Genomic DNA, 25,526 nt, shown 5'->3' with positions numbered 1-25,526 from the left:
CGGACTTGCCTATAGGCTGATGGACTTGTCACATTTGAACTAATTTCTTCCGTATCGGAAACTGAAGACGCAAGACAAGACAATCTTTAACAATTGGTAAAGTTGATGTTGGAGTTTACAAAGGCATTGAAAAGACATATGAAGGTATGTTAATTGTCGAGGATAAACTTTTATATAATTATGAATAGCCAGACACTCGAATCACACACCGCTGTCGTAATACAATTGTTTATTCTTAAATCTATGGATTATCCGCAGTAGCCTATACAAGAAAATCTAGAGAAGTGAAACATACATGAAACATTGTCGCTCATTAACTCAAGTAAATTTAGAGGGGTTTTGTAGGATCTTCAATGTCCAGATAGAGATTGGCTAATACTATAGAAATATATATTATTTATGTGTTGTGCTTGTTTCTCTGTTTTATATATCCTGATTTGGAAGACATGCTTATAATGAACGTCTGTCCTTCATTTAGTGATGTGAAACAAGACTATATCATGTGACTGACAAACGTTATAAATTGTCTATTTATTGTCTAGTGTTATATTTTCCACCTCTGTCAGAAAAATATAACCTCACACAATAGCATTTTACATTGTATCATTGTTGCAACAAATAGACAAGACTACATGAGTAGTTTATCCACTAGTTTTGATTTATCATTGAGACGGTTAGCTAGTATTTCCTAAAGCTGTTAATGGGACGTCAGACATTACATCAGACTTCATGGAAATGAACCAGGACCTCAATGAATTATAATGGCTTTACAAAAGGGATTTTTTGTTTGTAATAGCACTGACATGATACTGAAATTCGAATTATTGCACACAGACATGAATGAGAACACACATTTAGGTAGCTACAGTATGCTGCTGACTTTGAAAAGGAATGTCAGTTATTACTTTGATCTGATCCAGTCTCTTGACACAAAGAGTTGTCTGTTGTGACCTGCTTAGCCCAAAGGCTGGCAGGTGGCGATATTGAGTTCATTTTACCGTACAAACGAATTGTATGCAGCCGGTAATACACTCGTATCCCTCGTGGACCGTTTGTATCTAAAACATTATAAATTCAAGATGCAAAGGCTTCTATTTCCCCCTTAACTTTATTTAATGGTGATAACGTGCGTTCAGCCAGGGGTAAACAACAGACAGCTGCAATCTGATTGGCTGAACGCGATACGCAACATCTGAGATTAGTATTTAGCCACTCAAGCATTGTGGTGGAAAATTGTGTTTCATAAGGAAGAATGCATATTTTCCTTGTTTTTTTCCACCTTCTTAAAGTTAAAGTTAAGGAGGAAATCGAAGCCTTTGCAGCCTGAATAGAGGAGAATGTTTTAGATACGAGTATATTGCCGGCTGCATGCAATGCGTTTGGAGGTAAAATGAACTCAATATCGCTATCTGCCGGCCTTTGGGCTATGACCTGCAGACACTGAGCCAGCCAGTCAGTCATCGTGCAGCAGGCCAAAGGCATCTGCTACTTTTGTGCTATGACTCATGGACAGTACTGATTGGCTTAGCCAGAGCTGGGAAGTATGTTGGTCAATTTTTTTTGTTTTTTGTTAGTCACATGCGTGAAATGCTTACTTACGAGCCCCTAACCAACAATGTAGTTAAAAATAAAATAAAAATATGAATAAGAAGTAAAAGAAACAAGTTATTAAAGAGCAGCAGTAAAATAACAATAGCGAGGCTATATACAGGGGGGTACCAGTACAGAGTCAATTTGCAGGGGTACCGGTTAGTTGAAGTAATATGTACATGTGGATAGAGTTATTAAAGTGACTATGCATAGATGATAACAATAGAGAGTAGCAGGCCTACCACTGTTGTGTCATAGGTAAACTTAATGATGGTGTTGGAGTCGTGCGTGGCAGATGTGTTGTTACCTAACCTTACCAACTGGGGGCAGCCCGTGAGGAAGTCCAGGATCCAGTTTCAGATGGAGGTGTTTAGTCCCAGGGTCCGTAGCTTATTGATGAGCTTTGAGGGCACTATGGTGTTGAACGCTGAGCTGTAGTCAATTGAGTAGCATTCTCACATAGGTGTTCCTTTTGTCCAGGTGGGAAAGGGCAGTGTGGAGTGCAATAGAGATTGCATCATCTGTGGATCTGTTGGTGTCAGTGAAGACACTTGCCAGTTGGTCAGCGTATGCTCGCAGTACACGTCCTGGTAATCCGTCTGGCCCTGCGGCCTTGTGAATGTTGACCTGTTTAAAGGTCTTACTCACATCGACTGCGGAGAGTGTGATCACAAAGTCTTCCGGAACAGCTGATGCTCTCATGCATGTTTCAGTGCCATTTGCCTCGAAGCGAGCATAGAAGTAGTTTAGCTCGTCTGGTAGGCTTGAGCTACTGGGTAGCTCTCGGCTGTGCTTCCTTTTGTAGTCTGTAATTGTTTGCAAGCCTTGCCACATCCGACGAGCATCAGAGACGGTGTAGTACGATTCGATCTTAGTCCTGTATTGACGCAACGCCTGTTTCATGGTTCCTCGGAGGGCATAGCAGGATTTCTAATAAGCTTGCGGGTTAGAGTCCCGCTCCTTGACAGCGGCAGCTCTAGCCCTTAGCTCAGTGCGGATGTTGCTTGTAATCCATGGCCTCTGGTTGGGGTATGTACGCACGGTCACTGTGGGGACGACGTCATCGATGCACTTATTGATGAAGCCAATGGCGGATGTGGTGTACTCCTCAATGCCATCGGAGAAATCCCGGAACATATTCCAGTCTGTGCTAGCAAAACAGTCCTGTAGTTTAGCATCTGCTTCTTCTGACCACTTTTTTATTGATCTAGTCACTGGTGCTTCCTGCTTTAATTTCTGCTTGTAAGCAGGAATCAGGAGGATAGAATTATGGTCAGATTTGTCAAATGGAGGGCGAGTGAGAGCTTTGTATGCGTCTCTGTGTGGAGTAAAGGTGGTCCAGAGTTTTTTTTGCTCTGGTTGCCCATTTAACATGCTGATAGAAATTTGGTAAAACGGATTTAAGTTTCCCTGCATTAAAGTCCCCGGCTACTAGGAGCGCTGCCTCTGGGTGAGCGTTTTCTTGTTTGCTTATGGCAGAATACAGCTCATTCAAGGCTGTCTTAGTGCCAGCCTCTGACTGTGGTGGTATGTAAACAGCTACGAAAAATACAGATGAAAACTCTCTAGGTAAATAGTGTGGTCTACAGCTTATCATGAGATACTCTACCTCAGGCGAGCAATAGCTTGATACTTCCTTAGATATTGTGCACCAGCTGTTATTTACAAAAATATGAAGCCATGATTCCATGAAGCATAAGATATTACAGTTTTGAATGTCCCGTTGGTAGTTTAATCTTGCGCGTAGGTCATCTATTTTATTCTTTACATTTACATTTAAGTCATTTAGCAGACGCTCTTATCCAGAGCGACTTACAAATTGGATTCTCCAAAGATTGCACGTTTGCTAGCAGAATGGAAGGAAGTGTGGGTTTATTCGATTGCCTACGAATTCTCAGAAGTCAGCCCGCACTTTGGCCCCTTTTTCTCCACCTCATCTTCACGCAAATCACGGATATCTGGGCCTGTTCCCGAGAAAGCAGTATATCGTTCGCGTCGGGCTCGTCAGACTTGTTAAAGGAAAAAAAGGATTCTGCCAGTCCGTGGTGAGTAATTGCAGTCCTGATGTCCAGAAGTTATTTTCGGTCATAAGAGTCGGTAGCGGCAAAATTATGTACAAAATAAGTAACAAAAATAATATAATTATTAATTATGACATAATTATGTCTGTCCCTCTCTTCTCCGGCACCATCTCGGGGAGACATCTTCCCCAGCTATCACATTTTGTTCCTTGGAAGTTGTTGGAACGTATGTTTTTGGTTTCAAATTGTTTGTAGGAAAGAAGCCAATAGTTTCCTGACTGGTAAAACTGAATGTTTTTTAAACGTTCTGAGAACAGAAGTGAACATTTTGCCTGTTCTGGGAATGTTTATTTGTAGGTTGCAGTGAGGTTCTGAGAACGTTTTACTCTGGATCCTTGAAAGTTTTCCTGGGAGGTTTTTTAAGAGTGTGGCCAATAGGTCGTTTTCAATAAAATGTCACAATACGTTTGATTTGACTGCTGGGAAGGCAAGGAGACCCCCAGCTCCGCTAAACCCATTGCCAACTACGTGCCTTTTTCAAGGGATTGTTAAATACATTTTATAACTATTTGCTTTTAATATCATCACCGATTGAGCATAGTCAGAACTACACATTTCTGATTTACCTGCAGCCTGATTAGTCCATGCAAAACAATTGCGCACATTAATTTCTATCATCAGAGTTATACAGCAGGTAACTGCATGCTTTTCATGATCATTAAAACATCAATGATCATGTAATTTCAGATACATGAAGGTACCAATCCATTTGGCATTTAGCTAGCTAAGCAAACAACAAAGTTTAACTTGCTTCATCAGAGATTAGGCTTGTCAGTCAGACTACTGTCATCACCACTATAGATGGCAAGCAAATCAAACAATATTTGGATATTGTCATCTAGTTTATCCCCTGGAGGTTCGCTTGTTAACTAGCCATATTGACGTGCTCTGTTATTAGCTAGCTAGCCAATTCGACGTAGTCTATCAATCAATGTAGCCTATATCATGTCTGTCAGCAGCAATTGTAATTAAACACTCTTAAAAACAATGTTGAAAAGGGGATCATGTTAGCGAGCTTCTCTAGGTAGGCCTACATTGTTTGGAGGAAAAAGTGCATTAGGTCTACTTACCATTCATTATATGTTTAGCCAAATGTACAACGTTTCTACTGGTAGCTTGCAAAGTAAACATTATCAGCTAACAGTACCACGGAAAATGCACCCATACTTGTCAGGTATAGTTCAGTTTTATTTTATATCACTCAAATATCCAATTGATGGTGGCCAATATTGAGAGATATCGTGAGGCTACCCTACGTATCTGAAATTACATGAAAAAATGATGTTTACTGATCATGAAAAGCATGCAGTTAGTTGCTGTATAACTCTGACGATAGAGATAAATGTGAATAATTGTTTTGCATGGAATAATTAGTGGGCGTGGCCAACACATCTGAACACTTAGCAAGATTGAGAGTGTTTTGTTGATGCTGAACACCACTAAAGTTTTCTTGTGTTTTGTATGTAAAGTTTTCTTAACAGAATGTATGTTTTTAAATATCATTCTTACATCCTGACTTCGCCAGCCACGCGAGTGCGCCACTATGCGCATGTTGATTTTGTCTATCCCCACCAGAACCCATCATGACACGCTTAAAATACCAAAATCAACTGTGAATCACTAAATCAATTTCGGGGCAGGTCGAAACACACATGAAACATTTGTGGACATTTAGCTAATTAGCTGTTGCTAGCTAGTAGTGCTGAGCGATTAACTAACATTTTGGTTATTTTTCATTTTTTTAAACAACTAAATTACATACGTTGGTTGAATTATTTTAATTCCATTTCGTATTTTTTTAATGTGAGGTTAATGCGCACATTTCACAGTTTCTCTAAAGATAAATCAGATCAAGCCTGAACTGTGCAATGTTGTAGGGAGTTGCAGTTTCCAACAGGCCAATATTCCACATAATTTAACGCATAAAATGTGGTAATTAACTACAATGACTATAATCCATTACGCATCTTTATTTGTCCGGTCTGTATTTCTTTTATGCCTGCTATTTAAGAAACAAGAATGCGGATTGTGAGGGGAGAGCAGCGATTGTGAGAGAGCAGCTGTTGCTTCGCAAAGTATCTCTACTTGAAAATACATGATCAAAGTGATTGATAGTTGGTATTCAGCAGTCATAAAAGTATGCCTTATTTACTTTGAAGAACTACAAAATAGTGATTTTGGCAGACTGCATAGGGAGCACCTCTATAGAGATGAGATGATGACTTGGAATGAAATAATAAAGTAATCAAATAAAACAAATGTAATATACTCAACAACTGAAATATTTTGTTAAAGTAAACATTTTTGAATAGATTATGGTTAGTATCTGATAAGCAGTAGTGGCGGTTCTAGCTTGTATGGCTCCCTGGGCGAACCCCCCCTCATACATTGTCATGACTTCCACCGAAGTCGCCTCCTCTCCTTGTTCGGGCGGCGTTTGGCGGTCAACGTCACGGGCCTTCTAGCCACCGCCGCTCCATTTTTCATTGTTCCATTTGTTTTGTCTTGTTCCCCACACACCTGGTTTACATTCCCTAATCACCTTGTATACAAATATTCCTCTGTTCCGCCCCCCATGTCCTTGTGTGGAATTGTTTTGTTACATGTTCAGTGTGATGCGCCAGGCTGGTTATTTCCCCCCTGGGTATTCTTGTAACCCATAGGAGGTTGAATTATTACGTTTGTTTTTTGTGACTGTATTTTGCGCATTTCTCTTTTGCATTTTGGCTGGAGGTTTGACGCTGTTGCGTCCATTTGTTGTGCTTCTGCCTTAATAAAGAGTGCACCTGATCACAACTCTCTGCTCTCCTGCACCTGACTTCAACACCAGTAGCACATACGCTGACATACATTTCTGAGAGCTCCCTTTCGTGTATAAATATCAGCAGATCAAGCAGGGTCATGGTCTTCGATGGCAAGTCAGGCAAGTTCTTCAGTTCCTGTGCAAGCTCTCTGCCAACCAAGTTTGAGTGTTCTTTATAGTTCAGTGTCATACTAAGGGCTTAACATTGTTCTGTCAGCGCCTCATTTGAGAGACTTTGGAAGGTTGGCAGCACTCCAGACTTCTCTCCCACATTTTCCAATGTGGAAAATCTTTCCTGATGGGCTGAGGTTGCAGAATCAAGAACGACATTGAAAAATGTCACCTCCAGCTTCTTCAGGGCATCACTCAAAGGCTCATCAAATGATTCGTATGAAAAGTGCCGCTTTGTGGACCTCAGCCTTTTTTGTTGTAGGACGGCCTTTACATTCATACCCTCGCAAATATCCTTGGCTGACGTTTGTGCAGTCATAAAGCCTGTTGCCCTGTAGTTACTGAGACCTCTCTGTCTTTCTGAGAAGACTGACTGCAACATCCACATGCATACTGGGAGACTGCATCAGCTTGCTCACATGTTGGATCTGACTCAAGATGTCATACCACACCAGATGCTGAAGCGGTATGACCCCACCTCCTCTGACAAGAACTGGGCCTCAATCTTTATCACAGGGTCTTTGGTTTGATCCCTCACCTCAATCAGTGCCTCTCTCACCGCTGCTGCCTGATACCTCAGTGGCTCGACACCCTTAACTTTACTCTCCCACCTTGTCTCAGTCCACATCTTCAAAGTGATGTCCACATGTTTTTTCAGGATGGCCCATCACTGTGTGGAGGCTGAGAACAAGGTATACAGTTTGTGTAAGATACCAAAGTAACCTGTGGCATCGACAGAACTTTTAGCTGCATCAGCCACAACCAGGGTCAATGTGTGAGCCCCACATGGCACACATCTCACATCCCTGGATGGGAGACCAGGTGCTGCTGGAAGTGGTGTTGGAGGGCCAGTAGGAGGCACTCTTTCCTCTGGTCTAAACAAAGATCCCAATGCCCCAGGGCAGTGATTGGGGACACTGCTCTGTGTAGGGTGCCGTCTTTCGGATGGGACGTTAAACGGGTGTCCTGACTCTCTGAGGTCATTAAAGATCCCATGGCACTTATCGTAAGAGTAGGGGTGTTAACCCCGGTGTCCTGGCTAAATTCCCAATCTGGCCCTCAACCATCACGGTCACCTAATAATCCCCAGTTTACAATTGGCTCATTCATCCCCCTCCTCTCCCCTGTAACTATTCCCCAGGTCGTTGCTGCAAATGAGAACGTGTTCTCAGTCAACTTACCTGGTAAAATAACGGTAAAATAAAAATAAAAAATAAATAGAGCTCTTGGATTTATTTCCAGGAGTCTGACTTGGACACCTTTGTTTTTGCCTCTCATGTTGGCCCCATTATCATACGACTGTCCTCTGCAGTCCTCAAAAGTAATTTTTAGCTCCTCTAATCTTTTGAGAATCAGGGATGCCAAAGGTTGGCCCGTGGACTCCTATGCCTCCAAAACCCCCATAAAATGTTCCTTTATGTGTCTTCAATGTCCCTTCAGTGACACAATTCTAATTACAACTGACAATTGTTCAGTGTGGCTGACATCTGAGGTGCAATCTAGAATGATAGAGAGGAATTTTGCCCGCTTGATGTCACTCACCATTATTGAAATGACCTTGCTGCTCAACAAATCAATGAGTTCAAAAAGGGACTTGAGGTCCGTTTTTGGACACGGTTAAGGTGCTCTTTCATGACTGGATCAAATTGTGCCATCAGTTCAACATCTTTGAGGACATTTCCATTTGTGGGAGAGTACAGTGTTTCTGTGTGTCCCCTTAGTGCCAGATTTCTAATTGCCGAAGACTACACGATAGCAGTCAGACGTGTCAACACCTCTCTCTCCATCTTATCCTCTCAGCCTCCATAAGTGCCATCTCATGCTTATCAATTGTTTCCCCTTTTCATGCAGTTTTGGTGTTCTGGACGGCTGTCGTGTGATGTCAGCAAAGAACTTGCATGTTTCCAGTCTGTCAGTCCTGAGTTTGCTACATTTTCTTCTTAGAAAAGAGTTTGCAGCAGAAGCAGAAGAGGCTGTTGTTTCTTTCAGAATACACCAACCAACTTCTAAGGTCTTCCTGAAATACTGGTGGTGGCAACTTCTTCCATCACTCTCATTCCTTGGGAAAACAAAGTTAAGTGGTACCTCACTTGGTCCTCTGCAAACTACTTGTGTCCGAATTCTGTCAGTCAGAACTGAAACTTAAAACTTTGCAAAAGGGATTTTTTTGTTTTTACACGCACACAAAGACATGTGCGTGTACCCACACACACACATGTGCGTGTGCCCATAAACACACCTGAAGAATCCTGCTGGGGAGAAGTGGAAGCAAATGGGTCTTCATCCTCATCCTCAGGCTCAGACAACTTTGTGAAGACACCTGTGTGCCTGAGGTGGATGGCTCCGCATCCTCGGGCTCCGAGATAATTTCTGAAGAGGCCTGTGTGGCTGAGGTAGATGGTTCCTCATCCTGGCCAGTACCAAAGGGTGCTCCAAAATATTTCAGAAGTCCCCCTGAATTTGCATTAAAATAGAGTATATGAGTCTGGCACCCTAAATACATTTGTTGCACAATTAAATGTCATTATGCACAATTGATCAAACTTTCAGAATAGAAACCAAATGAACCATACAACCTCCTTGGCTAATTCTAGGCATAAGACACCCCAAAAGACTCAACATATCACAAAAGATGCATAATATAGATGTATTTTAAGTTAGCCTACAGCATTGGAAATTCCCATTACTGAGCTCAGGACCTAGTCAATACAATCACACAAAACCCTTATGATGTCTCCTCAATGAAAGTTAACCAAATCAATAATGTGCTAGTGTAAGGGCACAGGGCGAGACCCAGATGCAGACACAGGAGGCAGATGGTTTGAGTCTCTGATATTTATTAGTATCCAAGGGGCAGACAAGAGAATGGTCGTGGACAGGCACAAGATCATAACAAGGTCAGAGTCCAGGAGGTACAGAGTGGCAGGCAGGCTCGAGGTCAGGGCAAGCAGTATGGTCAGGCAGGCGGGTTCAGAGTCAAGGCAGGCAAGGGTCAAAAACAGAAGGACTAGCAAAAAAACAGAGAGAGGGGGGGGGGTGAGCACAGAGTAACACGCTAGTTGCCTTGACAAAACAAGACAAACTGGCACAGACAGACAGAAAGCACAGGTATTTTGGTGAAGATGGGTGACACCTGGAGGGGGTGGAGACGAGCACAAGGATTTTACTAATTGCATTAGTACTGTACAAAGTTAGAGGTGCGCTCCCCCTACCTCGGGCTTCCAGTGGGGAGACCTGTGATCAACTTACCCTCGCCCCCGCCCCATCTCATACTTCTGAGTGGGAGACCTTCCCAAGCAGTAGCATGCCTAGCTCACAAACTAGAATCAGGGCGCCCAGGTTGACAAGATTAATTGACCCACAGTCCCACACGGTGACATGATATCATTGACATGATGTGCAAATGAGCGATAGAAAACCGATCGCGCAAATGCCACCACTCCAAAATGTTGTGTGTGGCCGCCCTGGGCGGCTGCCCATGTTGCCCATACCTAAATTCACCACTGATAAGCAGTAATGGACAGTCAATACCATCATGGGACGTTTCCCTTTAACCCTTTACACTTGTAGATAAAATGAAATGTTTCTTAAAGAAGAAAATGAAAAGCATATGTATAACCATGGTAGCAATTGAAAGGGAACAGTTTGGAGATGATGGGGAAATGATTAGACCAAAGGTGAGTACACAACAGGTCACCTGACACAAGACAGAATCCAAACATTACACTGTTGATTTTATGTGCATTTTACATTTACTGTACTATTCGCAGCCTTTGTTGATAACAAAATCTGAAAGTACTCTGCATACGTTCAGTAACATGATAAATCTATTCCTGGAAAATGTTGGATAGATGCAAGATAAGACAAAACATTACAAGGGTTTGAGTGAGAGGACTAACTGGAGTCTCCAAGTGGCCACACACCTCTCCAAAGTGCACACAGTTCCTAAGCTATTTTAATGCACTTTTATGACTCAAAGAAGAGTCTTCAACGATAAAGTATTTTTTGGAGCTCTCTTACCTGTGCCGTTGAGGAACTAGACTAGAGCAACACAACCCTGCATCCCTGCCATCACACAATTACTGTTGTTTACGCAATCCAAAAGCGGTCCATTTTAAAACGCAATCTGGGTCAGGTGGGCCTGATTTGAAAGCTTGTTCTATTGCCAACATGGCTAGCTAAGTTATAAAATACAGTCTTACAGTGTTAGGCTTTCACAAGGCAATTCAGAGAACGTTTGGTGCACATAGAAAGTCATGAGTGCATTCAGGTGCATGTGCCGTGGCGAATTATCTTACAAATGAACAAACATAGGCTCATTCTGTTCAGAACAACCCAGGGTATGACACCTTGTCATCTTGTAACTGTACATCAAACATAGTGATCATAAACGTTGACACTGTACAGAATATGACATGAGTTTATGATTTGGAAATGTGAAGTGCACATTTGGACTCGTGGGTGTTTGGCGTGCTTGTGTGACATCAAAGCGGTATTTATTATAATCTTCAACGTCTCATCTTTCGTAATACAAGTCATCTTAATTTACAGCATTTTACTCACTCAGACGACCAAAAATTTTCTGAAATTGTCAAATTACCAGGAGGGATGGGGGCAACTTCATGTTACGCGCGGTGCTCAAAACCCATACAGTGCTGTGAAGTGCAGAGCCAGAGAGCTTATTAGTGCCCAAATCTGTCATTTTCAAACCGTATACGGGTAGAAGTGTAAAGGGCTACCGTTCTCGGACTTGAGAACATGACTTCAAATAGAACCACGAGGAAACCTGTAGGAATTGTTACGCTGAAGAACTGAAATTCCCACAGATGAACGTTGTTTCTTAACCTTCTCTGAACTATTTGAGAACATTCCCAATGTCAAACCAGTTGGAGAACGTTCAGAGAACATTTCCAAAATGGAAATGAAATGTAACCATGTTTGAACCTTTAGGAAACGCTCTGTTAAAGTAATGAAATACCAAGAAAGTTATGTTTTTTTGTCAAGTTCCTTTAAAAAAACATTTCCATAAAGTTGTGAGAAGGTTGTATGCAAAATAACCATAGGACAACCACGCTCTCACCAAGCACAAACATATGGTTATCAGAACAATATGTGCTTGCTGGGTTCAAGTTAAGAAAACTGACAAATGCATGACAAATCTACAAATCTGGCAACCTGCATAAGCTTGAACACACAGAGAGTGAGAGAGACAGAGACCGAGAGATACACAGAGAGACACAGAGCGAGACGGAGAGATAGAGAGAGAAAGAGACACACACAGAGAGAGAGCGAGAGAGAGCCTCAGGTTTAGTTAGAAGTTTGTTATGAGGCAATGTTTGTGTAACGTACCATTATAAGGGGCACATGGCTGACTAGGCTTCAAACAAACAAGGATAAAAGGATTATAGACGCAGGCATTTCTTTAGGAAGCGGAAATGAACGAGTGTGGGAATATTCTGGATTTTCCCATGCATGCCATCTCTTTTAATAACACTACCCATGCTTTCTATTTGAATAACACATTACTAGTGAGCGTATATTCAGTCATACAAGCGGCTGTGAAATTAGCAAGACTGTAAAAGCAGACTGAAGGAAGTGGGAAGTTTAATTAGCATGCTAGCCATGTGGTCAGCCAACAAACCAAACCATGAGGGTCTGGAGATGGAAGAAAACACATCTGAAGATCATAGATCTGCTACACACTACAGTGTGTTCTCGGATCTGGGATGAAACTGCCAGAAAGAACCATAATGTATTAGTGGAATAACTTTAGTGGAATAATAGATTTAGACGAGAGGAAGCAAATATTTAGCTTCCTAATATTATTCTCTTCTATTTCTGCTGCTGTATCCTTTGCTATTGTCCCAGAGCTCAGAAAAATGAATTGAATTGATTCATATCCCATAGTCTAGACATCCGTTCAGATGTTTTAAGTGTCTTGTTATTTGTATGACAGATGCGGGGAGAGCTTAGCCCCCATGATGCTGTACAGTAGCAGCTCTAATAAAAGCTCCCATCTCATTATGCAACGCTCAGAGCTCCTGCGGCCCCTCCTGATGACTTCATGATGTGGCAACTTCTACTGGGCGACCACAGAGCTCGTATTGGAGAAGGCCTGCTGAATGCTTAGCGGTTGGCGCAGCATGGCTAACAGACTGTACTGGGTGGATGGGGAACTAACCAGCGCTTTCGAGCTCTGACGAAGGCCTTGAGGCCGATACGTAAAGCTTAATAAAGAGCAGTGATAATAGCAAAAGCAGTGTGCAGGGTTTCTTGTTTTTACATTTTTTTTCTCAGGTTTTCTGTAATAGCCATGAATAATCCGATATGGGGATGCTGATTGAGGGAGGTACAACGACATCATAATAGAGTGTAATGCAGGTTTATTATGATTTTTTTTCTGGTCAGGTCACCTGGTCAGGAAGCCCTCCTGGCCCTGTTGGTTCATCCGAGTTCAACAGAGCACCCTCTTGATTATTTTGTCAAACTGTATTAGTTTGTCTCATATGACAGTCTCTTTCCAACCTACTAATAATATCCCATGGAGCACACCGTGAGTTTTCTACACTTTTAAGGATCCCATCACTTAGTGGGATGCTGTACGAACTACACCGGTTCCAAAGCCTGGCCGGCATGTGTTGGCTGGTCAGAGTGTGGTTGTATGTTTGAGGTGTGGATACCACAGTGTTGTCAACAGACCCAGGGCAGCTGCACTAAGTAAAGAGTGCATGGCGCCTACAAAGACACCACAGCAGATCTTAAACATTCTCTACCCTGCCTTTTAACAAAACCACAAACTCTCAAGAGGCCCAACCAAAAGTTAGAGGGAGAGAGGATCGCAAAGCACAACTTGTTGAGTTTTGATATGAACCAAGGGGGAACGAATGAGGGCAAACAGCTCATTGTCAGTTACTTAATATCTTGTCGACAACTTTGTGACAATGTGGATGCAGATTGGGACTGTTTTTTTTGTTGATCTGCTCACCATATGTTGGCCTGTGTGTGTGTGAGGCATTTGTCTTCACATGTATGATGTTCACAGGCTCCTCACAAAGACAAATGAACCATGACAGCGAGTGGAAAATCCAGGGATTTTCTCTGTTTACAAAAGCTTTTAGCTTTTATTAATGATCGTCCAGGCTCAGTAGGGCCTGGTAAATGCATCTAGTGTTTTATTAGTGGAGCTATTGGATTCAAATGTTACCTGATATCCAAGTCTTTGTCAGATTTGTACTACATTTTGCGCTGTAAAAAATGTCTTAAAAATCATAGGTCCACAATGAACCACAGGACTCAACGATACTTTAAACTAAGTACAGTATAGGCCAATCATATCGAAATATCATGTATAAATACACAAAGCAAAAAACGTATTCACATAACTTCTATGTTGGTATATTATAACAATGAGTAAAGGACACAACTTCCTGCACAATGTATTTACAGTGAACATTAGAATAGAGAATGAATTGTGCCTCTTGTAATGATCCAGCTCCTGTCCCCTGCCCACAGGAGGCCCAGATGAACATGGAGAGCCTGAGCAAGCCAGAGCTGCTGATGCTCTTCAGCGTCCTGGAGGGAGAGCTGGAGGCTCGTGACCTGGTCATCGAGGCCCTCAGGGTAAGAGCTATCCATCGTCTTTCCCCTTGTGTAATTTACAGCCAAGACCCAAAGGCCCCTCAATGATGCCACCATTACCCATAATATGAGGTCTGAAGCATAAAGATAAAACTATGATTTATAATTATGTCTGAGGAGTTGTTACCAGGGTTGGGGTCAATTTGGAATTTCAGGATTTAATTCAATTTAAACAATGAATTTGAATTGAATTTGAACTGGCAACACCCCACAGGAAGCAGCATTTTAATTGAAGGAAGTAGAATTGAATTCAAAGTAATTCAAACTCATTCAACTAAGACATGAAACATGAAAGTCTTATTCATTTGACAAATACTTTATCAAAAGGATATAACACTTATTAATGCAAAGAATACACATACCATTTCAAATATTCGTTTGATTACAACTCAGATTTCCTTTATCATGAAATGTTAGATTGTTCCCTTCAATACTGCAGTGTTTGATGTAATGCATTCTGGGAAATGTATTCTGATATTTAAAAACATTAAGGGAATTATGAATTATCATAGACAACCCACAACATGATCTTATAATATTTCCAGACCTCTGTAATTGTTTTTTTATTATTATTAGGAGAATAAGTTTTCAAATGTTTCAACCTTATGCTACATGGTATTGGTAACCATACATGATGTCAAAATAAACATTTCTATGTAGATAAATAAGCCATCAGAATTTGATTGAATTAAATTATACTTCCTTTAATTCAAATTCAAATTCGGCTTCCTGTGGTATGTGGCCAATTCAAATTCATTTCTAATGTTAGAATTGACCCCAACCCAGTCAAGTTGTTTGTTGTGCACGCCATTAATCAAACAATGTAACTCGGGAACCGTATTTCTATCCTGTATAAAGCTGCCCATTGAAGTACATAATTTAGCAATGTGAAATATATTATTCGAATAATGATTGAGGATTGATGGGTTATTGTCAAATTTAACCTACCTTGTGTTTGTTTGAAGCACATTCCCTGTTGACTAGCCCTACTGTATATAGGAGGCCACGCATCTACGTATGGTGTCCTAGAGTGCTACAATCCGGGGGCCCGAAAATATTTGGCAAAAATGTTTAGGGGGTTAGTTGTTTCCGAAAATCCTGTTACTGAATGCATATCTATAATCCGTAACTCCTTGTCCGTTCATCCAGATTGTATATCAAATCAAACAAAATGTATTTATATAGCCCTTCTTACATCAGCTGATGTCACAAAGTGCTGAACAGAAACCCAGCCTAAAACCCCAAACAGCAAGAAATGCAGGTGTAGAAGCACGGTGGCTAGGAAAAACTCCCTAGAAAGGCCAAAACCTAGGAGGAAACCTAGAGAGGAACCAGGCTATGAGGGGTGGCCAGTCCTCTTCTGGCTGTGCCGGGTGGAGATTATAACAGAACATGGCCAAGATGTTCAAATGTTCATAAATGACCAGCATGGTCAAATAATAATAATCACAGTAGTTGTCGAGGGTGCAGCAAGTCAGCACCTCAGGAGTAAATGTCAGTTGGCTTTTCATAGTATCTCTACCGCTCCTGCTGTCTCTAGAGAGTTGAAAACAGCAGGTCTGGGACAGGTAGCACGTCTGGTGAACAGGTCAGGGTTCCATAGCCGTAGGCAGAACAGTTGAAACTGGAGCAGCAGCACGGCCAGGTGGACTGGGGACAGCAAGGAGTCATCATGCCAGGTAGTCCTGAGGCATGGTCCTTGGGCTCAGGTCCTCCGAGAGAGTGAAAGAAAGAGAGAAAGAGAGAATTAGAGAGAGCATACTTAAATTCACACAGGACACCGGATAAGACAGGAGAAGTACTCCAGATATAACAAACTGACCCTAGCCCCCGACACATAAACAACTGCAGCATAAATACTGGAGGCTGAGACAGGAGGGGTCAGGAGACTCTGTGGCCCCATCCGATGATACCCCCGGACAGGGCCAAGCAGGCAGGATATAACCACACCCACTTTGCCAAAGCACAGCCCCCACACCACTAGAAGGATATCTTCAACCACCAACTTACCATCCTGAGACAAGGCCGAGTATAGCACACAAAGATCTCCGCCACGGCACAACCCAGACAGGAAGATCACGTCAGTGACTCAACCCACTCAAGTGACGCACCCCTCCTAGGGACGGCATGGAAGAGCACCAGTAAGCCAGTGACTCAGCCCCTGTAATAGGGTTAGAGGCAGAGAATCCCAGTGGAGAGAGGGGTATATATGTGGATATCTGTATAGAAACCGTCTGAACCAAACTTTTCTCCAAATCGGCACTGTATAATTTGCCTGTGGTAGACAGTGGTAGGCTATGCGTTATAAAATCCAGACGGATTGACAAGAAGTTACCGATTATAGATATGCAGTCAGTGACAGTATTTTCAAAAACAAGTAACCCCCTTAAAATGTTTGATAAATATTTTCAGGGCTCTGCATTGTACCCACCTAGGACACCATGACACAAGCTAATGGGTGTGTCTTCATGTAAAACGGTTGTTTATGAGATGATGATATGTCTATGGTGGTAAATTATGCATTTATTGTAGATTTTTTTTGTTGAGCTATCATGTTGTAACATTCCTAGCGAAGGACGGTTCCTGGAAAGAGTAGGCCTACATGCCCAGATTGGCCTTTGCCGGTGAGATAGCAGGTTGGGCAGGTAACAGGTGTCTAGAGTGGAGCTATACCTGTGTTCAATGCTAGGCATTATACATGACATGGCCAAAAGTATGTGGACATCCCTGGATCTGGCAATTTCAGCCACACCCGTTGCTGACAGCCATGCAATCACCAATGAAAACATTGGCTGTAGAATGGCCCGTACTGAAGAGATCAAGTAGGATCATAGGATGCCACCTTTCCAACAAGTCAGTTTGTCAAATTTCAACTGCGAGTGCTGTTATTGTGAAGTGGAAACATCTAGGAGCATCAATGGCTCAGTCAAGTGGTAGACCGCACAAGCTCACAGAATGGGACCGCCAAGTGCTGAAGCGCGTAACGCATAAAACTCGTCTGTCCTCGGTTGCAACACTCACTACCGAGTTCCAAACGGCCTCTGGAAGCAACGTCAGCATGAGAACTGTTCGTCAGGAGCTTCATGAAATGGGTTTCCATGGCCGAGCAGCCGCAGACACGCCTAAGATCATGCGCATTGCCAAGCATCGGTTGGGTTTGGCGGATGCCAGGAGAACGCTACCTGCCTGAATGCATAGTGCCATCTGTAAAGTTTGTTGAAGGAGGAATAATGGTCTGGCCTGTTTTCCATGGTTCGGGCTAGGCCTCTTAGTACCAGTGAAGGGAAATCTTAGCGCTACAGCATACAATGATATTCTAGATGATTCTGTGCTTCCAACTTTGTGGCAACAGTTTGGGGAAGGCCCTTTCCTGTTTCAGCATGACAATGCCCTCATGCACAAAGCGAGGTCCATACAGAAATGGTTTGTTGAGATCAGTGTGGAAGAACTTGACTGGCATGCACAGAGCCCTTACCTCAACCCCATCAAAGAAAGACCTTTGGGATGAATTGAAACGCAGACTGCGAGCCAGGCCTAATCGCCCAACATCAGTGCCCTGCTGCAATGTTCCAATATCCTTCCCAATAGCCTTCCCAGAAGAGGGGATGCTGCAGCAAAGGGGGGGACCAACTCCATATCAATGCCCATGATTTTGGAATGAGCCGGTGTCCACATGCTTTTAACCATGTAGTGTAGTTGAACGCCTGAACAGTTTTTTTTATTGCTGAGAATATCTTTGATTCATCCAAGTGTTTATGTCATCTTCAAGTTTGTATTTTTTTATTTTTTTTACTGGCCAAGTCATACTGCACCTGTAAATATTGTAAATAAAATCCTCTCACTGATGTGAACCGTCAACATCCTTGTCGGACTCCTAATTCTCCACTCCGCCGCCTTCGGCTCATGCTTCACAGGAGTCGCCGACGTAAGATAGCCAGGTTAGTGGTCCACAAACTGGGACAGGGGTTTGAGAGCAGAGTTAGCCATTATCCTAATAGCCTCCCTTATCATGATTTCTAGTGGTACTGTACTGTACACACGGGACAGCTGGAGACGAGACAGACGACCCATTACCCGACCTCCCATGATTTAACCTGACTTTAATTGATGGGATGTCCTTGAGCCGACCAGGGAAAAAGCTCGACTTTAGTAGCCACAGTGTACAGCCACGGCTCTAGCCACTTATGCCAATTCGTCCATGCACCTGGGATGTCAGACTGTCTGGCTGTGGGAAGATTACCCTCCTATCTGTCTGCAGTCTGAGGATTGTCTCTGATAACCCACATATTCCATTCGTCCTTTTTAAGGTAGACTCCGGAAGATCACATTCATATACACAATGTGGTTTACAGACAACAACAAAAAACAGAACAACAGCAGCATAATTCCAATCTGCCAAAAATGCTGCAGGCTCATCCTAACGTGTTATGATCTAGTTGCATGTTCGACAAGTCACGTTGAGTTTATATTGATCACCGTGACTGCTGATTAGTACCAAGTACAACACAAAGTGACCTGAGTAATACAACAAACTGTATCCAGGTGAACAAACTGCAGAAATCAAGGTCCCCTCGATCATTCATGTGTTGTGCCTAGACCACAATCTACACATCTCCTGGGCGCTGGCCATCTAAGGCAAGGCAATTTAATGCACCGTGCTGAGCGGGTGGAAGATGACTATGTGAGCCGGGAGACTTGGAGTGAACAAATAAACAAAGGCCTTAACTGGAGCGGTCAGGATGTGTGGCTGACTGTGTCTTCACTGACACTAAATCCCCCTGATCTGTTAACTCATTCCATGGTTGCCTAAGCAGTAGTCTCTTGTGGCCAGCAATGGTTCTGAGATTACCTCAAAACAGTATACACTGGAATATGGGATCACTTCTTGCGCTCAGGTGAAAGAAAAGTGCACAGCATTACAACAATGGATCCCATAGTTACTCAAATTGAGAAAGGCTTAGAGGACTGTAACAACTTTTCCCTACTTTTGGTTTTCAATAGGTGTATGTTTTCATTTCCCATTTACAAAACAAAGAACCGTGTGTCAGCTAGCATATGAACTCCCCAATGTTTGGCGCGACAGATCGTGTGAACAATTCTTATTTCTCAAGGCGCTCAGAGTCTCTTACTCATTCTGAATCACCCCAGTATGTTATGAGGACTATTGAGTATGTGGTTGAACGGAGCAGCCACAAGCTGCCGTTGACGTGGTGCTGTATGTGTGTCACTGTCAGTCACAGGGTGATCTTCTTTTTCCAATGAGTCTTAAGGGTTAGGGTTAGGGTTAAGTTTGTTATATTCCCTATTTATTTAATTTTTTACTCATTTCTTATAATGGCATGGTTTGCTGGGAAATCAAGTTGGGTTAATATGACAGATATTCCTGTGTTATGTTTATACAATGTTTGATGATAATGTCTGAAGCTATTCTCACTGTTAACCAGTATCCTCTAATGGCTCATGCTTCTCCTTATGCTGTGGCATGCTGCAGAAAGTTGGAGCCTAGCGATGCCCATATTTGGCACACACCAGTGTGGGAAAATAGGAAGTACAACATTTTAGAATTGGGACCATTTCGTGCCTGTTATCAGCGCCACATTAGCGCAGGAATGAGTGCATAAGCTTTGGTTGACCTGGCTGTTAAACATTAACTACATCAGGAATGTGTTTAATGTCAGTCCTCCTCCTCCTCACACTCCCCCCTTCTCGAAAACACCACTGGAACACAAAACAGCCTCCCTTTGTGCTGCAGTGTGTGTGTGTGTGTGTGTGTGTGTGTGTGTGTGTGTGTGTGTGTGTGTGTGTGTGTGTGGTTTTGTTGGTGTGTGTTTGGTTGTGGGGGGGTGTTGTGTTGTGTGTGTGTGTGTGTGTGTGTGTGTGTGTGTGTGTGTGTGTGTGTGTGTGTGTTGGAAACGTACAAGGCCTGGATGGATGACAACGATTGTCAGAGGAGTTGGCTGTAGCACAAACAGATCTGGGACCAGGCTATAACATAGTGAGAGAGGAGTTGGCTGTAGCACAAACAGATCTGGGACCAGGCTATAACATAGTGAGAGAGGAGTAAGCTACAGTACATACAGATCTGGGACCAGGCTATAACATAGTGAGAGAGGAGTAAGCTACAGTACATACAGATCTGGGACCAGGCTTGGTGCTTGGTGTGGGGACCATTGCGCTAGACGGTTGTGTTATGATGTGTGAGGCTAAGGAATGTTCCCTCTCTCTCCTGGGTCATGCAGGTCAGATACAGGACCGGGGTATTGGGTAATGGCTAATGACTAGCTGTCATGCACCAGACTGTGCCCACTGTGTGTTTCAGAGAAATGTTTCAGGTCTTGCAGGACTCCTGTGCTTTCCTGCCTCTCCTTATTTTCCATCCTTTTTGATCTGCTCTCTCATATCCCAACGGACCGGATCAAATAACAGCATGATCAAGACTTCACAGCCTCTGTATCCCGATATCTTTACCGATGGATAGATATTATATATGACATTGGCATTTGTTTCTGCCTAGCAGAGACACAACGGACTCTACTAGCTTAGCCGACTGCTCAGTCGAACGCACCGTTGGGCTCACACTGCCTGCCATCCAGGACACCTACAACACCAGGTGTCGCAGGAAGGCCAAGAAGATCATCAGGGGCCACCCGAGCCACGGTCTGTTTTCCCCGCTTCCATCACTCAGACGCGGGCAGTATAGGAGCATCATGGCAAAAACTGATAGTCTGGCCAATACCTTCTACCCCCAGACCATCAGGCTACTGAATAGCCACCACTAGTCACCTCAGAGGCAAGTTGCTGAAGTCACCATTGTTCCCCCTGCACTGGCAGAGTAAAGGTCTAGTTAGACCTGGCCCAGACACCAGCAGGAGCAGCCACCCTACAAACGCTCTGACTGAAGACAGACAACATCTGTTGCTTCTTCCTCTCTCTCTCTACCGCTCTTTCCTCTTCTGCCTGCTCTCTTCTCCCCCCTCTCTCTCTCTCTCTACTTCTTCCTCCTCTGCCTGCTCTCACCCTCTCTTTCTCTCTCCCCTGCTCTCTCCCTATCTCAATCTTCCTGGTAGGGATGGAAATCCCCACTCCCATAGAAAATATGGTTGATGTTTCTCTTGGCATGTTATGTTTGCCGCTGTGGCTGACTTCCTGTTTAGCAGGCAGTGGAAGGAAGATTATTGCAGCAGGCCTGAAGGAAGGGAAAGGGCAGCATGCAGAAACTGAAAAAGAAACAGATTATGGCTTTTTTACGTTGCTGGGAAACCAGGTTACACTTGTGCATAGTACATGTATTGTTTATAGTACATGTAGCTGCATAGTACTAGTGACTGTCTGACGATGATATTTGACTTTCTTATATACTTACAAAACTGTAAAATATCTCAGGGACAGAGTCTGTTTATTCAGCTAGAAACCTAAGTGACCATTCTACACAATTTAGCCTGTTTTGACACACATACAGTTCTCTACCCCAGTGTTTCTCAACCCTCGTCTCCTCTCCTCTCTCAGGCCCAGTGCAGAGACACATATGTGGAGAAGCGCTATGGGAAGTACAACCTGAGCGACCCGTTCCTGGCTCTGCAGAGGGACAGTGAGGTGTTGGGGGGGCAGAGCCCTGGGGTCCACCAGGCTTCAGCCTGCTCTAGCCCCCTGGCTGTGCTCAAGCAGGTGGTCACCCACTGCAGGAGGATGCAGGAGAAGATGCTGGCCCAGCTAGCTGCAGCCGAGAGCAGGCACAAGACGGTAGGGCTGGGGGTTGTGGCTGGGCCTTAGATGCCAACCCCTCCACTTTTGATTAGATTAAAGATGAACTAAACTAGCTTGCACCCAAAGCATATCTAATCATTTTCCACCCGGGAAGTTGTATTTAGTTAGCAGATTATCCTGACCTAGGATCTTATCATTTCTGTGTCTCTGTCTCTCCCCTGTGGTTGTGTCAGGTCATTGCAGATCTGGAGGAGGAGAGGAGAAGGCATGCAGAGGACACCGCCGAGGGCGACGATGTCACTTGCATCCTGGAAAAGGAGAGGGAACGCCTCTTGCAACAGGTAGACTGAACATCAATATCTGAGCGATAACTGCTATAGGATTGAGTTTTTACAATTGAACCTATTGTACTCTATTGTGCCTGTAGCTGGAGTTTGAGCGGGGCCAGGTGCGTCGTCTGGAGAAGGAACAGAAGAAGGTCCTGGAGCAGCTGGAGGAGGAGCGGGTGCAGCACAAGCAGCTCTCCTCTGCCCTGGCCAAGGAGTGCAAGTGGGCCAGCCAGCGGGCCCTGGAGGTGGACCACCGCCTGGCTGACGCAAGCCGTAGGCTGGAGAAGGAGCAGGGGGAGATCTTGGCCCTGAGGGCTGAGCTGCAGAAGGAGAGGAGGAGGGCCCTGCAGATGGAGGCCAGGGTGGAGGAGCGTCTGGCTGAGTTTGACACGGAGAAGGAGCAGCTCCGCTCTCGGCTCAAGAGGGAGGAGGCCCAGTGCTGCCTGCTGCAGGAGCAGGTGGAGGCGCTGAGGAGAGAGCTTCAGGGAGAGAGGGGAGCTGAGGAGGAGGATGAGAGGAGAGACTCTCCTGTGGACACCAGTGGAGGGTCACCACTACTACGACCACCACCACACTCCAGCCAGGCAGAGGGGGGTGAAGAGCCTAAGGTCAACGGGCACGACTGCCTTAGGGAGGACGCCCTTCCAGACAGACTGGGCCTAGACAACCGGAGTGAGAACAGCAGCCCTGTCCTGCTGTCCCCTGCCCTCCTGAACCAGAGCCTGTCCCCCTGCAGCACGGGGTCCTCCTCCCTCACCTCCTCCCCGTGCTCCTCTCCTCAGCTGGCTAAACGGCTGGACCTGGCCACCAGTCCCAGCTACCAGTCCTCCTACCAGGCAGGCATAAACCAGCGCTTCCACGCTGCTCGCCACAAGTTCCAGGGCCACACTGATCCAGAGCAGCAACAGCAGGATGGAAGAGGAGGTGGCAGCCTGCCCCACTCCCCTAGAGACCTGTCCCCGTCCCCTGAGTGCATCCCCGTCCCTGTCCCCAGCCCGGCCAAGCAGCTGGCCCGCAGCACCGTCACCCACGTCCTGTCCCGCTTCACAGTCCAGCAGGGGGCCAAACCTCCGCCACCTAACAGCTCTCCCTTCGGCACTGACTACCGTAACCTGGCCCTGACCCCCTCCTCCCCTGTCATCCCCAGGGCCTCTGGTGCTGCTCTGCCTCTGGGGGTCTGCTCCCCAACCATCCCCCGAGCAGACAGGGGCAACCCGCCCCCCATCCCCTCTAAGAAACCTGGCCTGGCCCAGTCTCCAGCGCCATCCATCCCTGGTACCAGAGCCAGCCACTTTCCTGAGCTGTCAGGAAGCTGTGGTCTCACCAGCAGCCAGGAGAATGTTAAAGAGCTGGACATGGTGGTTTCCTCCATCAGTTAGCCTAGCCTCCTACTGAGTGCTACTAGAGCTGTGTTCTTTTATACCGCTCACACGTTTGTATGCTGAGGCACGCTCTAAAACACTGTCAAGTTAACTGTATTTATTTGATTTTTGACATGCATTCTGCTTCATTTTTCTTGTAGTACTATAGATGTATTTGTATTTATACATTTTGGGTTTGTTGATAATATAATATAAGAAGAATAAGCAGTAATAAAGAGTAATGGGCCAACATGCATGTTAGTTGCTGGGTACTTTTCAAAATGTTGCTAAGAAAAGCATGTTATGTCATGGGACAATCAAATGTCTCTACTTATAATGCAGCTTTTGAATTTGAGTTAGGAAATAAGCATATCTCTAAATCAAGATTGGGATTTAGCCTAATACTGAACAAAATAAGAGAGCTTATCTTAAACTGCAGAGTTTAATACTGAAACTAGGCTGCTTACAAACACATTATTATAATGTTGTATTTCCTAAAATGGCACATGATTATAAAATTCCATATCTTCAAGGCGTAATAAGTTGGCAGTATTCTGTGTATGTGCAGTATTCTGTGTATGTGCAGTATTCTGTGTATATGCAGTATTATTAATACTATTATGTATTATGTGTAGTGTAACTACTATGAAAATATATTATATTTGCTCTCATACCAATCGTCTGGTCAAACATTTAGAATGTATATTTTTACACGTCATGAGCACAATATATCTATTTTACACCCGCATATTGGTTTGTCATATACAGTTGAAGTCGGAAGCTTACATACACTTAGGTTGGAGTCATTAAAACTCGTTTTTCAACCACTCCACAAATTTCTTGTTAACAAACTATAGTTTTGGAAAGTTGGTTAGGACATCCACTTTGTGCATGACACAAGTCATTTTTCCAACAATTGTTTACAGACAGATTATTTCACTTATAATTCACTGTATCACAATTCCAGTGGGTCAGAAGTTTACATAAACTAAGTTGACTGTGCCTTGAAACAGCTTGGAAAATTCCAGAAAATGTCATGGCTTTAGAAGCTTCTGATAGGCTAATTGACATAATTTGAATCAATTGGAGGTGTACCTGTGGATGTATTTCAAGGCCTACCTTCAAACTCAGTGCCTTGCTTGACATCATGGGATGTCAAAAGAAATCAGCCAAAACCTCAGAAAAAAAATTGTAGACTTCCACAAGTCTGGTTCATCCTTGGGAGCAATTTCCAAATGCTTGAAGGTACCAAAAAATAGTACAAAAAATAGTACGCAAGTATAAACACCATGGGACTACGCAGCCGTCATACCGCTCAGGAAGGAGATGCGTTCTGTCTCCTAGAGATGAACATACTTTGGTGTGAAAAGTGCAAATCAATCCCAGAACAACAGCAAAGGACCTTGTGAAGATGCTGGAGGAAACAGGTACAAAAGTATCTATATCCACAGTAAAACGAGTCCTATATCGACATAACCTGAAAGGACACTCAGCAATGAAGAAGCCACTGCTCCAAAACCACCATAAAAAGCCAGACTACGGTTTGCAACTGCACATGGGGACAAAGATCGTACTCTGGAGAAATGTCCTCAGGTCTGATGAAACAAAAATAGAACTGTCTGGCCATAATGACCATCGTTATATTTGGAGGAAAAAGGGGGAGGCTTGCAAGCCGAAGAACACCATCCCAACCGTGAAGCACGAGGGTGGCAGCATCATGTTGTGGGGGTGCTTTGCTGCAGGAGGGACTGGTGCACTTCACAAAATAGATGGCATCATGAGGGAGGAAAATTATGTGGATATTTTAAAGCAACATCTCAAGACATCAGTCAGAAAGTTAAAGCTTGGT

The 25,526-nt window shown here is 43.9% G+C and overlaps 1 protein-coding gene across 2 annotated transcripts; it reads left to right on the top strand.

Annotated features, from left to right (window-relative positions):
• On the top strand, positions 1 to 25,526 carry LOC111969750 (CTTNBP2 N-terminal-like protein). Of its 2 annotated transcripts, none has more exons than XM_023995995.2 (5): positions 1 to 144; positions 14,158 to 14,265; positions 21,790 to 22,023; positions 22,221 to 22,328; positions 22,415 to 25,526. In XM_023995995.2, exons 1-5 carry the CDS (start codon positions 106 to 108, stop codon positions 23,693 to 23,695), a joined length of 1,770 nt encoding a protein of 589 aa, XP_023851763.1. In that variant the 5' UTR covers positions 1 to 105; the 3' UTR covers positions 23,696 to 25,526. The 2 variants fall into 2 exon arrangements, with proteins under 2 accessions (XP_023851763.1, XP_023851764.1); XM_023995996.2 differs by having other exon boundaries at positions 14,138 to 14,265.

The sequence above is a fragment of the Salvelinus sp. IW2-2015 genome, linkage group LG11 (genome assembly GCF_002910315.2).
Source record: "Salvelinus sp. IW2-2015 linkage group LG11, ASM291031v2, whole genome shotgun sequence".
In the NCBI taxonomy this organism is placed as follows: Eukaryota; Metazoa; Chordata; class Actinopteri; order Salmoniformes; family Salmonidae; genus Salvelinus; species Salvelinus sp. IW2-2015.
This window is presented reverse-complemented; position numbering and strand designations above follow the sequence as displayed.